Source organism: Ranitomeya variabilis, chromosome 1, assembly GCF_051348905.1.
Source record: "Ranitomeya variabilis isolate aRanVar5 chromosome 1, aRanVar5.hap1, whole genome shotgun sequence".
In the NCBI taxonomy this organism is placed as follows: Eukaryota; Metazoa; Chordata; class Amphibia; order Anura; family Dendrobatidae; genus Ranitomeya; species Ranitomeya variabilis.
Genome location: NC_135232.1, coordinates 866,284,917 through 866,298,903, shown reverse-complemented (window position 1 = coordinate 866,298,903; position 13,987 = coordinate 866,284,917). Strand labels below are relative to the sequence as shown.

At 42.3% G+C, this 13,987-nt stretch overlaps 1 protein-coding gene across 2 annotated transcripts in view; it reads left to right on the top strand.

Annotated features, from left to right (window-relative positions):
• The window catches only part of UNC5C (unc-5 netrin receptor C), a 530,679-nt gene that overhangs the window by 335,741 nt on the left and 180,951 nt on the right, over nt 1-13,987 (top strand). For both annotated transcript variants that reach the window (XM_077277392.1, XM_077277402.1), the window contains exon 4: nt 12,846-12,989. In XM_077277392.1, coding sequence (XP_077133507.1) covers nt 12,846-12,989 — 144 coding nt within the window. The remainder of the gene's footprint in view (nt 1-12,845; nt 12,990-13,987) is intronic.

The window sequence follows — 13,987 nt, the reverse complement described above, 5'->3', positions numbered from 1 at the left end:
ACACAGGAGCTTAACCACTCAGCCATCAGCTCAACTGGCGTAACCAAACGTCCGTCGGACCATATGTCTACGTAAGCATTATCCCAATTTTTTTTTTTTTTTTTTTTGCTTTGTCACTAACTCAACGTGCGCTCCTAGCGGGCTAACTCCACAGAAAAATGCATCCTTGTGCAGACTAGCTGCTTGGGTGGTGCTAGTGTCAGTTGGTACGCCTGGGCGTGTCAACTGCTGAACTAGGGTCTTAATAGCGGCTGCCAGCTCGCTTTCTCCCGCATTTTGTATTGTAGAGTGCTCACCGACATCAAAGAACTCACCACTGTCAGATGCAGGCCGAGTGTCTCCGGACGGAGGTACTCTGGCTCCTGCCGTGGCGCTGTCCTGGTGCTGGCCGCCCGCCCAGGAGGATGAAGATGGCAGGCCAGCGGCCAGCGCCGTGGCACGGGGATGTCTTCTGCTGCATTGTGTCTGGTGCCGAGCATCCCCTGGAGAGGGAGGTGCTCCGGCTTCTATTGTTTCGATGGTTCGGTGCTGGCTGGTGGACCGGGGAGGTACGTATGGCATGTCTCCCCGTACGTCAGCCCAGGATGGAGCACGTGACGGATGACCTCTGTCGTGTGCTCGAGGGTGAGAGGCTATTGGGGCTCCGATCTCTGCCTAGTCGGTGACGGGGGGTGTCAATGTCTGTTCCCACCGGGTACCCGCTCTGGGTGTCAGGTGAGACCGCCGTCTTTCGGCATGTGACAGGTACCGCCCGTTATGACTCCCCGATGTGTCTGAACCGTCGATTGTGGATGGCGAGTGCCATCTGGAGGAGCAGGATCTATGGTGGCTCCTGTATAAGTGGTGTCGGCGACTGGAGTGGGAATGCCGACAGCTAGAGGGACAGCGGGGACGGTGGCGGGAATCTACTGATGAGGGTGAGGACGATCTGCGGCATCTATGCCTGTGATTGCCGTGTCTAGGGGTTGTGTTGGGGACATTTAATTCGGGATTGGGGGGGGGACGTAAATTTGGTTATGGGGCGTGAGTGGCGGTGCAGGGCATAGAGCCGGGGAAGGCACAGCGACTGTTAGGCTTGCACTGCGGGGTGAGCTAAAAAGGGGGGGCTGATAGGAAACTGTCAGCGATTTGCGTTTGTGACCATGGGGGTGTTGGAGGAGCACAATTTATTGTAGCTGTGTTTGTGCTTAGTGCGACTGTGTGCGTGCTTGGTGCGTACACTTCTGGCCGCAGAGTGTGCTGGCCGGTACGTTTAGACCGGTCAACCACGCTCTGCGGCCGTATCTGTGGCTCTGGCCCCTGACCGCCCACCCCCCCGCACAGGCAACGCTGATGTGCCTGCTGGGGGGACATGGCAGGCCAGGAGTGGGCTGGCCAGGGGTCCCCCGTGGTGCAGCCCGGGTGTAGCAGGGGTCGGTGCGGCGCTGCGTGGCGGGAACTGGCTCGGGGGGTTAGGGGGCGCTGCATATGAGGCGCCCCCCCGAACGATTTGGCGGGCTGGGGGCCCACAGGCTATCGCTGTGCTAACAGCGCGCGCAGGGGCGTATGTGTGCGGGGCTTGATGGTCCCCGGCCGGCATCAGGGAGGGGGGACTCCTCGCCGCTGCAGGGGACCGGCGCTGCGCCCGAGCTGATTGCCCGCGCTGCACCCCGGTCCGCCAGAGCGGCTGGTGCACAGCCGAGGACACCGGGGCAGCCCCCTGCCTGCCCCAGAAAAGCTGTGGGGCTGCAGGGAGGAAGTGGGCGTGTCCCACGCGGCCCACACTGCACCCTGGGAGGCAGGGCGGGCCCGGACTGTGTGAGAGCGGGAGGCATCCACTAAGCGCGCCGGGCCCCGGGCTTCAGAGCGGTGACCGGAAGTGACCGGGGCCCGGGCGCACTCGTAGTATGGCGCGGGCGTCTGGGACCAGCGGGGAGCGGAACCTGGGGCAAGCGTCGCAACGCCCGCCGCGCCACCCGGAGCCGTGCGAGGGGCAGAAGCACGGCGGCTTGGTAGCGCCGGCTCCGCTCCGACACGCAGGCGCTCGGGAGGAGCGCCCCGAGCGTCTACCTGGCGGCGCCGCTGCGCCGTGGTCAGCAGGAGTGCCGGGGGCTGGGAGCGGGAGCCCCGGGGTCTGCAGTGGACGGGACCGATAACATGGGCAGGTGAGTAGGGGTTAGCAGCGCAGGGGCGACAGGCGAGGCCCCCAGGAGGGGTGTGTGTGCCAGGGATGGAGCCCTGGGGGACGATGGAGAGGCTGGGGGTGAGGAGAGGGCACAGGAAGGTGAGCACCCAGGCCAGAATTAAGGGATCGCGACCATTGCTCACCTTCCTGTGCAGCTCCCTGCTGTAGGGCCTCGATCGCAGGGGCAGCCACCGCGGTCAGGATGTCCGGGACAACAGCTTCCGAGGGTCAGCCGGGGAGAAAGAGGGAGAATCCGGGCCCGGCACTAGAATTTAACCCCTGAGGGTGTGGCCAGACTTCCCTCCTCTCCCCGATTGGTCCGCTGGGCGTCCCAATCATGACATCACCTGGGAAAGTAGTGGGAGGGGGGAATTGGGCACTGCACAGTTTTCCCCTCTAGCTATCCCTTAAGGGCTCCGCAGTCAGAGGCACGTTCCTTATACAGTACCGTGCCTACCAGAATTGCTCTCAGTAATTGCTAATTAGGTATTTCCCTTATATGTTTGTTTTACTTGAATGCATATTTTATATTTCGCAAGAAAAACAATAAACTGAAAATATGACAATACAGTTTCCTATACGTTTTGGGGTATTCCCCCCCCCCCCTGTGATTACCAGCCTCTGCCTAACAAGTGCTGAAGTGCCATTACACCTTGTGCTGTGCATTGAGATTCATCTGCTGCTTCTAACTGCCTCAAAAGTGCTTCAATTTTGCATGAGCAGTAATCTGAAGACTGGGAAGCATTACTGAGTGCTGACAGCCCAGATCATTAGAGAGAGCATGTAAATCCTCTGAACCAGAAATAAAAAGTGCACAGATTTTCTTTGTGAGACGTTTACCACAATTTTAATGCAAAGCTCAAACCACTGGCCTCTATTATCTTGCCTATTATTTTTTATTTTCTCTTACGTGTGTGTCTTTTTTATGAAAATAACACCTGCCAAAAGCGTGAAAGTGTTTTAATTTGATCCTTTTAAAATAATGTCAGTTTTAGCGGCGGAGACGATATAGGATTACGAAGTCGGGATTATAGGACAGTATAAACCATTTAAAGAAGCGACACTACCATAGAGGTAAATTTGCCTCACAGTGCAAAACTGTACGTGCAACACGATTCAATGGAGAATATTAACATGCAGCAATAATATAATATTATTATTATAATAATAATATAATAAAATATTATTTTTCAAGCAAAAAGTAATGCATCTGATATCTTCAAAATTATTGCAACAGAAAGACAACATATTAGTTTATTAGGTTATTAAAAGTAACAAAAGAAAAAAGTCACAAACATTGGAAAAAGGTCTCAATAACAATACTATACATAAATATCACAAAAGTTCCATTTAATGAGGTCCATGTAGGCAGTACTAACATCATGGTCTTATAAGAACTTCTCTTAAATCATCCGTTCTATAGCGTATCTTGAAGTTTGTGGGTGTCAATGCAAAAATTCTAACAGGGCACTCAACTGTCACTGGCCTTAAATAGTTTTTTTATATGACCTGAAGAGACCTTTTGGCCCCTAATGTCAAGGGCCCAACTTTGACTACAGTCTCTACACCCACTATTGTTACTGTCCTGCATTCTTTAGTATGTAGTCCCTCACTATAGTTACTCCCTATATAGTTACCCACAATGTACTAAACTATGTGGTCAGTATTTAGTGAGTCATGACTATAGAGTGTATGAGGATTATAATTTTACGAAGAACCTGGTGCCAAAGATAGTCTAGTTATCTCGTAGCCTTTTCCATTCATCCTGATGCTATATTTGCAGAGTGATAGTTGGTGGTCTTAAGTGTTAAAGACTGAACTGGTGAAAAGTGTATTCTATTAGACCCTCGCCTACCACGAAAACCTTCAAAAAGAACCTGAAGACCCACCTTGCCCGACAAGCCTACAGCCTGCAGTGATCCTCAACCTACTGAACCAGTGCATGACCAGCTCTACCCTCCCTTAGTGTATCATCACCCATCCCCTGTAGACTGTGGGCCCTCGCGGGCAGGGTCCTTTCTCTTTCTATACCCGTTAATGCCTTGTTTTTGCTCATGTTTATTGTATTTGTCTATACTTGCCCCCTTTTCACATGAAAAGAGCCATGGAATAAATGGCGCTATAAAAAATGAATAATAATAATAAAATTCTATTAGCAGTAGGTCAGGGTGTTCTGCTCGGATTAGAGACGATAATGCAGCAAAAATGAACAACACATGGATTAGCGAGAACCAGGACAGCAGGGCATGCAGGATGGTAGATGAGTAAGCAAACCTGAAAGCAGTTATATGCAATTATGTATCTTGCAGCAACAATATGGTTAACATCAGGAACAGTAGAGATATATGAGCAGTTAGAAACCAGCAGCAGAGAAATTGTTGACTACTGGATTTTCAAGGATGAATATGCACACGGGAATTTGCAGCAAGACTATGCTTAAGCACAGAATTTGCACAGGTACTTATGTACATCCAGGAACTTGCAGCAAGATTTGAAGAGAAAAACTATTGTACAAAGTTTTAGTTGTGTGGAAAAAATGCTGCCATGTAAGAATGTTTTTAAAAAATAAAAGTGTTACTAGACAAATAAATAGTATATGTTTAATCAATTTACAAAATGTTAAGTGAAAGAACAAAAGAGAAACATGAATCAAATTAATATTAAGTCTGACCCACCCTTTGCCTTCAAAGCAGCATGAAAAGCATCAATTTTTCTATATAGTCATGCACACAATTTTTGAAGCAACTCTGCAGGAACAATTTTCCAAACATCTTGGAGAACAAACCCCACATCTTTTATAGATGTAGGTTTGCACAAATCCTTCTGTCTCTTAACGTAATCCTAGACAGACAGACTTGATAATATTGATCTCAGCGCTTTGTGCCACCATTTCATCACTTCCATGCCTGCATGTTCTTTTATATAATGAAGATAGTTCCTGATGACATTGGTTGAATGTTCAGGTTTGCTGAACTGCTGCAGAATAAATCTGTAACAAATCAGTTGCCTCCTTGATGGTACTGCATGATGGATGTTCATGTATTTCCATCATTGAGACACCAATAATCTTGATCAAATCCCAACTCTACTTGATGAAATGCAGCTCTGAACATGCAAGAGACTTCCATCATGCTTTAGTGTTGCCTACAGACTACAATTGTACCTCTATTCAGCCCTGTTGCTATCAAACTGCCTTCTATTGCAGTCAAGCATTTCACATTTTGACTCCTTAGTCCATAGCATTTGCTGCCATTTTTCAGTTCCCCAGTTCCAATGTTTTGTGCATAGTTGAGCCACATGACCTTGTTTCAATGCTGAACTTGTAGTTTTTGATGGCGGTTCTTTCAAAAAGACCCCCTCTGGCAAGATTTGTGCTACTTTTGAGTTGAAGATGACATTGGTGGACATTTTCCAGTTTTGAAGGGAAGTAATCATGATATGTCTTTCATTTACTGCAGAAAATTTCCTTTTTCGAACACTGTGTCTATGCTTCTCAATGTTGACTGTTTCTTGGTGCTCTCTATTGTTCAGTTGTGCTCTCTTTCTCTTTTACAGTACATGCAATCCAAAAAAGTTTCCAACTTGTAGACTGTTTATGCAGAGTAGAGAAAGTAAAAGTAGTAACGCTGACAGGATTTGAGAAGATAATTAGGCATCTAGCTGGAGAAAACTTTAGAGGAAGATGAGGCTAGCTATTTCAAAAGCATATGGAAAAAAGGTGGTATACTTTCCTGAATACTCAGGTAACAAATGACTGCCTGAGCAGGCCTTAATATGCTTGCTAAATTATCAGAGTAACTTGCCGTAGATTAATTTAGAGGTAGCCAGACATAATGCAAGGGGAAAGGCTCAATGGAGCTGGGACAGATGAGTAATATTTAGAAATATAGGCATGGGAAGAGGGGCATCTAGTGGAAGAGGTACTCAGGGGTTCAGATGTTACAGTGGTCACCAATGAGAAGTTGTAAAACCTGTTGGATAATAATGAGACTTGCAGGAGCAGTCATAAGTATAAGAATATCTGCAACCTCTGATCTATAGTACTGGTTTCATATTTTGGTCTTTGTACATTAGGCAACTCCTCCACTAGGATTGGCTCTGTAGTTAGCCCTTCTCTGTTTTTCAGCTCTACATGGTCAGAAGTCTGCACTGTTGCATCTAATGCTCTGATTGGGTTTATTGTGCTTGTACTGCAGCATTATAGATCATTTCCACTCCTGACTAGAATCAACCAACAGACTGTGACATTTGTTTCTAATGGCTGCAGTTCGTCTACAGTTGATTTACCAGTTGCCATACTCGGCTTGTCACTTTTGGCCTACGACATACATTTTATTTGTGTCTATGACATAAATTTTCGAGTACATCAAAATGCTTTTAGAGCGGCATCGATAATTGCAGAATCAACTGTAAAAAAATCATTTAAAAGGCCACAGTCGTTCCAGGACCTTGAGTAGTTGAGACATGCTGTATTTTAATTTTTCTTGTGTTACATTTTAATGACACATTTATGTGTACAGTAATATTGCCAGAAGCTCATATCATTGTACTATCTTGCCAAATACTGAGAAAAACACTTTGTTTAACCTTGGTGATGCAGTTTCTGGTATTCAATGAATTTCCAAGGGCACGCTTGCGTGAACTTTGCTAATGTTGACTGCCGTTTCACCTTGAATTTTCTCTAATGAAGGTCTATTGTTTATTCCTCAATAATATAAGTAAAAGTGAAAAAAGGAGGGGATAATGTGGTACTTGTTTCCTATAGTAACATTTTCAAAACAAATACTACATATAAAGATTGCAACATGCAGTATAGAACTGAACGTATGTTATTCAATATTTGTTATTCAAAATAATCTACAGCTATAGTTTTAAAGAAGTACTCCTCCCATCAAAGATTTTATCCTTTTAATGTATTGCAATCACCATATTATATAGCACTGTGTACTTACAGTTTCTCATTTTGCCTTTCCACCTAGCTAATTCTCTTTTCTCTGCTCTATATAGAAAGAGGAAGTCTCTTCTCCCTGCATTTATCATTCCCCTTGTCAACTCCTGACCCAGCTGCTCCGCTCCTCCCCCTGCCAGGGACTTTTGCAGTGATGATGACTCATGCAGGGAAAATTGACCTCCTGTATCTAAATAGAGCTTAAATGGATTCAGCTACTCAGTTTTTAATCACGTGATGTCATAGACCTAATGGAAAAGAGAAGAATTAGCTGGTTGGAAGGTCAAAATGAGCAATTGTAAGTATACAATGCTACACATTATGAAGATTGCAATATATTAATAGGATATAAATGTTGATGGAAGTGCTTTTTTAAGCAATTGTGACTCATAATATACTGTATGCGGTAATTACCTGTTTATTGTTGAATAAATTGTGGTTTAGTTATTCAGAATGTTTAATAAAATTCTTGTTGTAATTGAAATCAGCTCTTCATACACTGACTTTTTAGTGAGTGAGCTTGTGCTAGTCTTCTCATCCAATCTGAACATGCAGATCTTATGTATAATGTTTAACTACTTTGGGACTTCCTGTAGACTATATAAACATCCAGGGGGCCTGCACTTTACTCTTCAATGACATTCGAAGATGTCAATGTGGAGTAAGCTGCTAGCAAAAAATCATGAAACTGCAGGGGTTGCAAGCCATCTTTCAGACACAGCTACACTACCCATACAGAAGGCAAACATGATTTATTACCATGTCTTCTTTTTTTATTGCTGTATATACAGTACTGAACTAGCACTTGTGTATACATATCAGGAAGCATTGACGGTGTGTCTTCCTCCAGACCCTAATAGTCATGTGATCACTGGGAGGGAACAGAAGCTTTTGGTTCCTTGAGGATCCTGTCAGCTCTCATTTGCAGGCAGGGGGCTGAATTTCCAGGTTGACTGGAGCTAATATACTAGCCCCAGCTACAGGTGAAATTAGCAATATAAACAATGTATTAATATGGTAATATGCCCCCCCCCAAAGGTCTTTTAAGACATTATAGAAAGCACAGTGTGCAAAACAAATGAAGGAAAAAAAAACATGAAAAAATAAGTACAGTGGCATGTAAAATTTTGGCCACCCCTTGTCAAAATTACTGTTAGTGTGATCAGTCAGGCAAGTTGAAGATGAACTCATCTCTAAAAGGCATAAAGTTAAAGATGACACATTTCCATTGCATTTTAGGCAAAACAGATAGTATGTATATTGTGATCTTTTAAATTTTAAAAATTACAAAAAATAAAAGCCTATTCAAATGTTTGGGCACACGTGGAGATTTGTGTGCTCAGATAACTTTGACCAAGGTTTCAGACCTTAATTAGCCTGTTAGGGTCATGGCTTGCTCACTATAAATACACAACCTCCTCTAACTTTGCCAAAAAATCAGCCATGTTTTCTTCTAAGCAGCTGCTTAGCACACTGAAAATTAAAATGGTGGGGACCCATAAAGCAGGAGAAGGCTGCAAGAAGTTAGCAAAATGTTTTTGCCTCAGTTCAAAATGTAATTAAGAAATGGCAGTTACCAGAAACAGTGGAGGTCAAGATAAGGTTTGGAAAACCAAGCAAAGCTTCAGTTAGAGCTGCTTGTAAGAATGCTATAAAGACAATCAGAAACCCCGTTTGATTGCAAAAGGTCTTTGGAAAGATTTAGCATACTCTGGAGTTGTAGTACATTTTTCTACTGTTCAGAGACACCTGCATAAATATGACCTTTATGGAAGAGTCATCAGAAGAAAACAACTCCTGTGTCTTCACCTGAAAATTCTGAGTAAGAAATTGGCAAAATAACATATAAACAAGCCTCATGCCTTTTGGAAACAAGTGCTGTGGACAAATGAAGTTAAAAGGCACATAATTTCAGGAAAAAAAACATCTTGCCAACCATTAAGCATTGGGGGTTAATCAATCATACTTTGGGGTTGTGTTGCAGCCAATGGCTCGGGGAACATTTCACAGGTAAAGGGAAGGATGGATTCAATACAATTTCAATAAATTCTTGATGCAAACATAAACCATCTGTAAAAAAAAGCTTAAGTTGAAAAGAGGATGGCTTCTACAAATGAATAATGATCCTAAACACAAGTCAAAATGAACAGCTACCTCAAAATGTGCAAGCTGAAGGTTTTACAATGGCCCTCACAGTCCCCTGATCTGAACATCATTGAAAATCTGTGGCTAGACCTAAAAATAGCAGTGCATGCAAGACAACCCAGGAATCTCAGAACTGGAAGAATTTTTCAATAAAGAATGGATGAAAATCCTTGAAACAAGAATTGAAGACTCTTGCCTGGCTACAAAAAGTGTTTAATAGCTGTGATGCTTTCAAAAGGGGTGCTACTAGGTGTTAACCATGCAGAGTGCCCAAACTTTAGCATCTGCTTATTTTCCCTTTTGTACTGTAATTCTTAAACTGTAAAAGATGTAACCTGCCATTAGACAAAGGAAATGTGTCATCTATAACTTTAGGCCATTTAGAGATCATTTAAACTTCAACTTGCTTAACTGTTCACAATAACAATAGTTTTGACCAGGGATGCCCCAACTTTTAGATGCTACTGCAAATAAAAAAAATATATGATTAAAAAACGGGAGGAAAATGGCCTGTTCCTAAACTATTCATGGGATTGAGATAACAAAACAGAACTTCTACTGACAAGAAAGGCTCTCAGATTGATCATAGTTGTGATCTAAAGGATCAGAGCTAAAGCAAATGTATTAAAAATAAGTTTTTATAGGATTACAAAAATGTGTGATTTCACTTTGTTTTGTATAACAGCTCAACCCACTATAAAGCCTTTTTGTAAAGTACCTAAAAAGTAACTGGCTGTCAGAACAAGCATCAAAAAGCCACTTTCCTTTTTTCACAGCAAGACTAACGCAACAAAGTGCCCTTTGTGGTGGAACACCTATCTAAGGCCTCATTCAGATTTTCAATCTTTAAGTATAGGATGCTAGTCGTGATTTTTATGGATAACACGTGTACCTGTGCTAGTCTATGGGGCAATTTACATGTCCATGAAAATCACATAAACGTGTTGAATTTTGATCGAAGGGACAAGCCAAAATTGGCAATGCAAGTCTATGGGTCTGTGAAAAAATCGGATCACACTTGGATGCTGTCTGAGTGCGGTCCAATTTTAACAGACTGTCAAAAAGAAAAATGTGGAGAAAACTGATGACACTCAGACCACGCTTTGATCAAACTCAGAACAAAGTTTGATCAAAACAGTCTGTCCTTTTTTTCATACATGAGAACAACAGACGTCTGAATGAGGCCTAATTCCTAAGTCCTAAACATGTAACAGTGTAAACATAAAGTAGTTTCTTTCACCAAATGCCCCTTCTCAAGTGTGGAATAGCAAATAAACACAGACTAGTCTTGGCGGACCTTCCAAAAATAGCAAATACTTTCATACTTTTGAGGCACTGCACACAGGAGATCACTCTAAATTATTATTACATTTCTCATTATCTTATTTCTATTCAATTTCACCGTAAACCATCTTTTAGGGTAATTAAAAGGTTGTCAGTACACTGTAAACAGGCCTATTTTTTTCAGCTACAGTTTTCCAGTTTTCCACTTTTATGTAAATCTCTGATGCAAGGTGACTGTGCATTCGACTGCTACTAATGTAACTCTGATATTTAAGTACCTCAACTCCCAAACCACCAAACTGCTTTGAACTTGCTTGTTACCCTCATTATTAAAACATTCCCATAGCATGCTGGAGAAGCTTGTTTCTCATGCTTGCTGTTTGAGAGGTTGGCAGGTTAAACACACATGCTCTTTGAATTTATATTTGTGTTATCAACTGTTTTTCTACTTTTTCTTCACAAAAGGCCTCAAATTGTCTTCGAATTATCTTTCGGGAAGCATAGAGATGCGCTGCGAAGATACGTTCTCATCTTTATTTTCTTTTTCCTAGGAAAAATCAATAATTTGCAGTAATTATGCAAGATTATACTTTTATCTTTACTAATTTATTTATATGCCCATGTATTTATTTTTCAAAAATAACTCCTTATTTGCAAAATATAATATCTTGTTTAATTATGCAGAGAGGCGATAGGTAGAACGCATCTCATTAAAGTATATTCCCACCAGAAGTCTTTCACATATTACATGCTCTATTAGCTGGAATTATGCTTATTATGCTTGGAAGTGCATTTTAGACATAAACAGCGTGCAACATGAATATACAACTGTGCACAAACAGCAATTAATGGCCTGCGCTGTGAATAGGAGCTCTCTAAGAGGCTAAAGAGAAATCAAAGGATTGGCTTGGCTTTTGATAGTTGTTTGGATTCTAGGTGCATCACAAATAGGATCATTCATCCCTTGAATTCAAGGTTTGTGTAGCTACAGCCTTAGGTTACATGACGCGGTATCCTGAAAATTGTGAAAGAGGCCTTTCATCCTTGTTGATATCCACTTTTTCTGTTGGGTTTTCTTTTCTTTTAAATCAAGTGTTTGATCAACAAGTTCAAAGTGTGATACATAACGGCGTTATGGCAATTTACATCTCTTTCCGAAAAGTATCAAGAGCGTAGTGTTATAAAACTAAGATTATACCCATGGCTATTGATTTCTGTTGCAGTCAATTGATAAAACACAATTTTTTTTATTAACAAATACTAAATATCACTCTCAAGTATTCGATACCAGAAAACCTTAAAGGATTTGTCAGAGAGTGCCTCACTTGTGTATGGTTTGTGTCTGGCAATGCAGCTCAGCTCATTCACTTAAATTCTGCTTTGCTGTAATACTAGGACAAAGCTTATAGACAAGAGTGGTGCTATTTCAGGGGGAAAAAAAGAGGATGAAGCTTTTATACTACTACTGGATAACCCATTTATCTTGTTGATTGAGTTTGATAAAGTTGTAACTCCAGAAGAGATATTGTGGAAACAATTCACCAGGGTGAATCTGAGTTAATAATAAATTGAAGTGTTCAGTGCTCTCAACCAATGAAGTTCCAAATGTTAATCATTAATGAACAAAAGTGATGACAAATTTATTAAAACCAGCTGTGACAAGCCTTATTTAAGTGTCACCTGAAGAAGGCTGGTCACAGCCGAAACGTGTTTTGGGTTTAATATATTTTAAGAATTTTTGTTCATTCCTGATGAACATTTGTAACTTCATTGGTTGGGAGCCGAAGCACTTGGAGTTTTTTTCTTTGATTACACTCCCTTCTGGAGGATATGCCCACAGTACACCAGGTTGGCTGCACCCCTCTTACTTGCTATATATGCATATGCAGTTGTCCACCATTTGTACAACCTAGCCAGGTGAGAGACTTCTGTCATTTTATTGCCATATTGATTAGCAAGTTACTGCGTTCAGAAAGCACCACCTTTTCCCCCTCTCACACAGTAATAATTCATACTATGCATTAATTACAAATTAGAAATTAACGGAGAACATTTTTTAAAATTTGTTCATATCTAGTAAGGGACCAAAATGAATGATTTTTTGCTGTTACAACAATTTTGGACAGATATATCAAAATGATGCAACTAATCAAGGCATGGGGTATCTTCCATATCCAAGCACAACACAATATGATGAGATTTTACATCTTGGTGATATTATGCTGAAAAATAGCAGTATCAATGTACATATCTCTTATACTTATATGCTATAATAATTAATTTCCTGGTACTATATTTTTGCAGGTCTCATAGTTCGAGAAGTGAGTATTGAGATCTCACGACAACAAGTAGAAGAGTTGTTTGGACTAGAAGATTACTGGTGTCAATGTGTTGCCTGGAGCTCTGCAGGAACCACCAAAAGCAGGAAAGCATATGTTAGAATAGCATGTGAGTATTGTTAAGCATGTCATTATGATCCAGTTATAATAGGACCTAATGATTATTTAAGATGTATATATGTCCTTCTAATTTCTATCCAATAACAATGACACACTGTTGAGTGACAATGGACTGTGTCTGACATTGCAGCACAGCACTATTTCAATGAATAAGGCTATGGTTTAACATCAAAGACATCCTATGGAGCACAAACATAATGTGTATGGCAGTAATGGCGAACATTGTAGGAGCTGAGTGCCCAAACAACAACCTAAAACCCACTTTATCATAAAGTGCCAACATGGCAGATGTGAAGCACACATTACAGTGTGCATCTTGCACGCCAAGATCGGCTGTCAAAATATTCTCTGTTTCCCACGCCCAGAACTATGGGCATGTGGAGCAGTGAATACTGTTAGCCCCAGCCACTGGCTGCTGCAGCTGCTGGGTGATCACGAGTGCCCGCTATTAAAGAGAATGAATAGTCACTGCTCTAGTTAGCATCTTCGCTAACTAGCAGGAAGCTGGCAGCTGCGGTTTACAGTGCGCCCGCTATTAAAGAAAATGAATCTTCACTGCTCCCCATGCCCATAGTCCCACCCACCTCTCAGCAACGGCTTCAATGCATAGAGATTGGGAGTAGTGAATATTCATTTGCTTTAGCAGCAGGTACACGTGTTAGCTGCGGTAGCTGCTTCTGCCTCCTGTGACCCTCTCTTCCGCTGCTGCCAGCCCCCCACCCATACACAGCCACACTATAAGATAAGGTACATCTGGACTATAAGATGCACCCCCCACTTTCCTCCAAAATTTTGGAGGCAAAATGTGTGTCTTATAGTCCGAAAAACTCGGTAATTTATTTCACAATTCCCTATCCTTCCCTAAGTACACAATCTAACTGCTTTTCTTTTTTCCAACTTCCCTTTTGATGATGCTTTATTTGAGAATCCCACTGCATGCTTGGATACTCAAACGAAGGGTCATCAGTCACTGTCACAGCCTCTGTC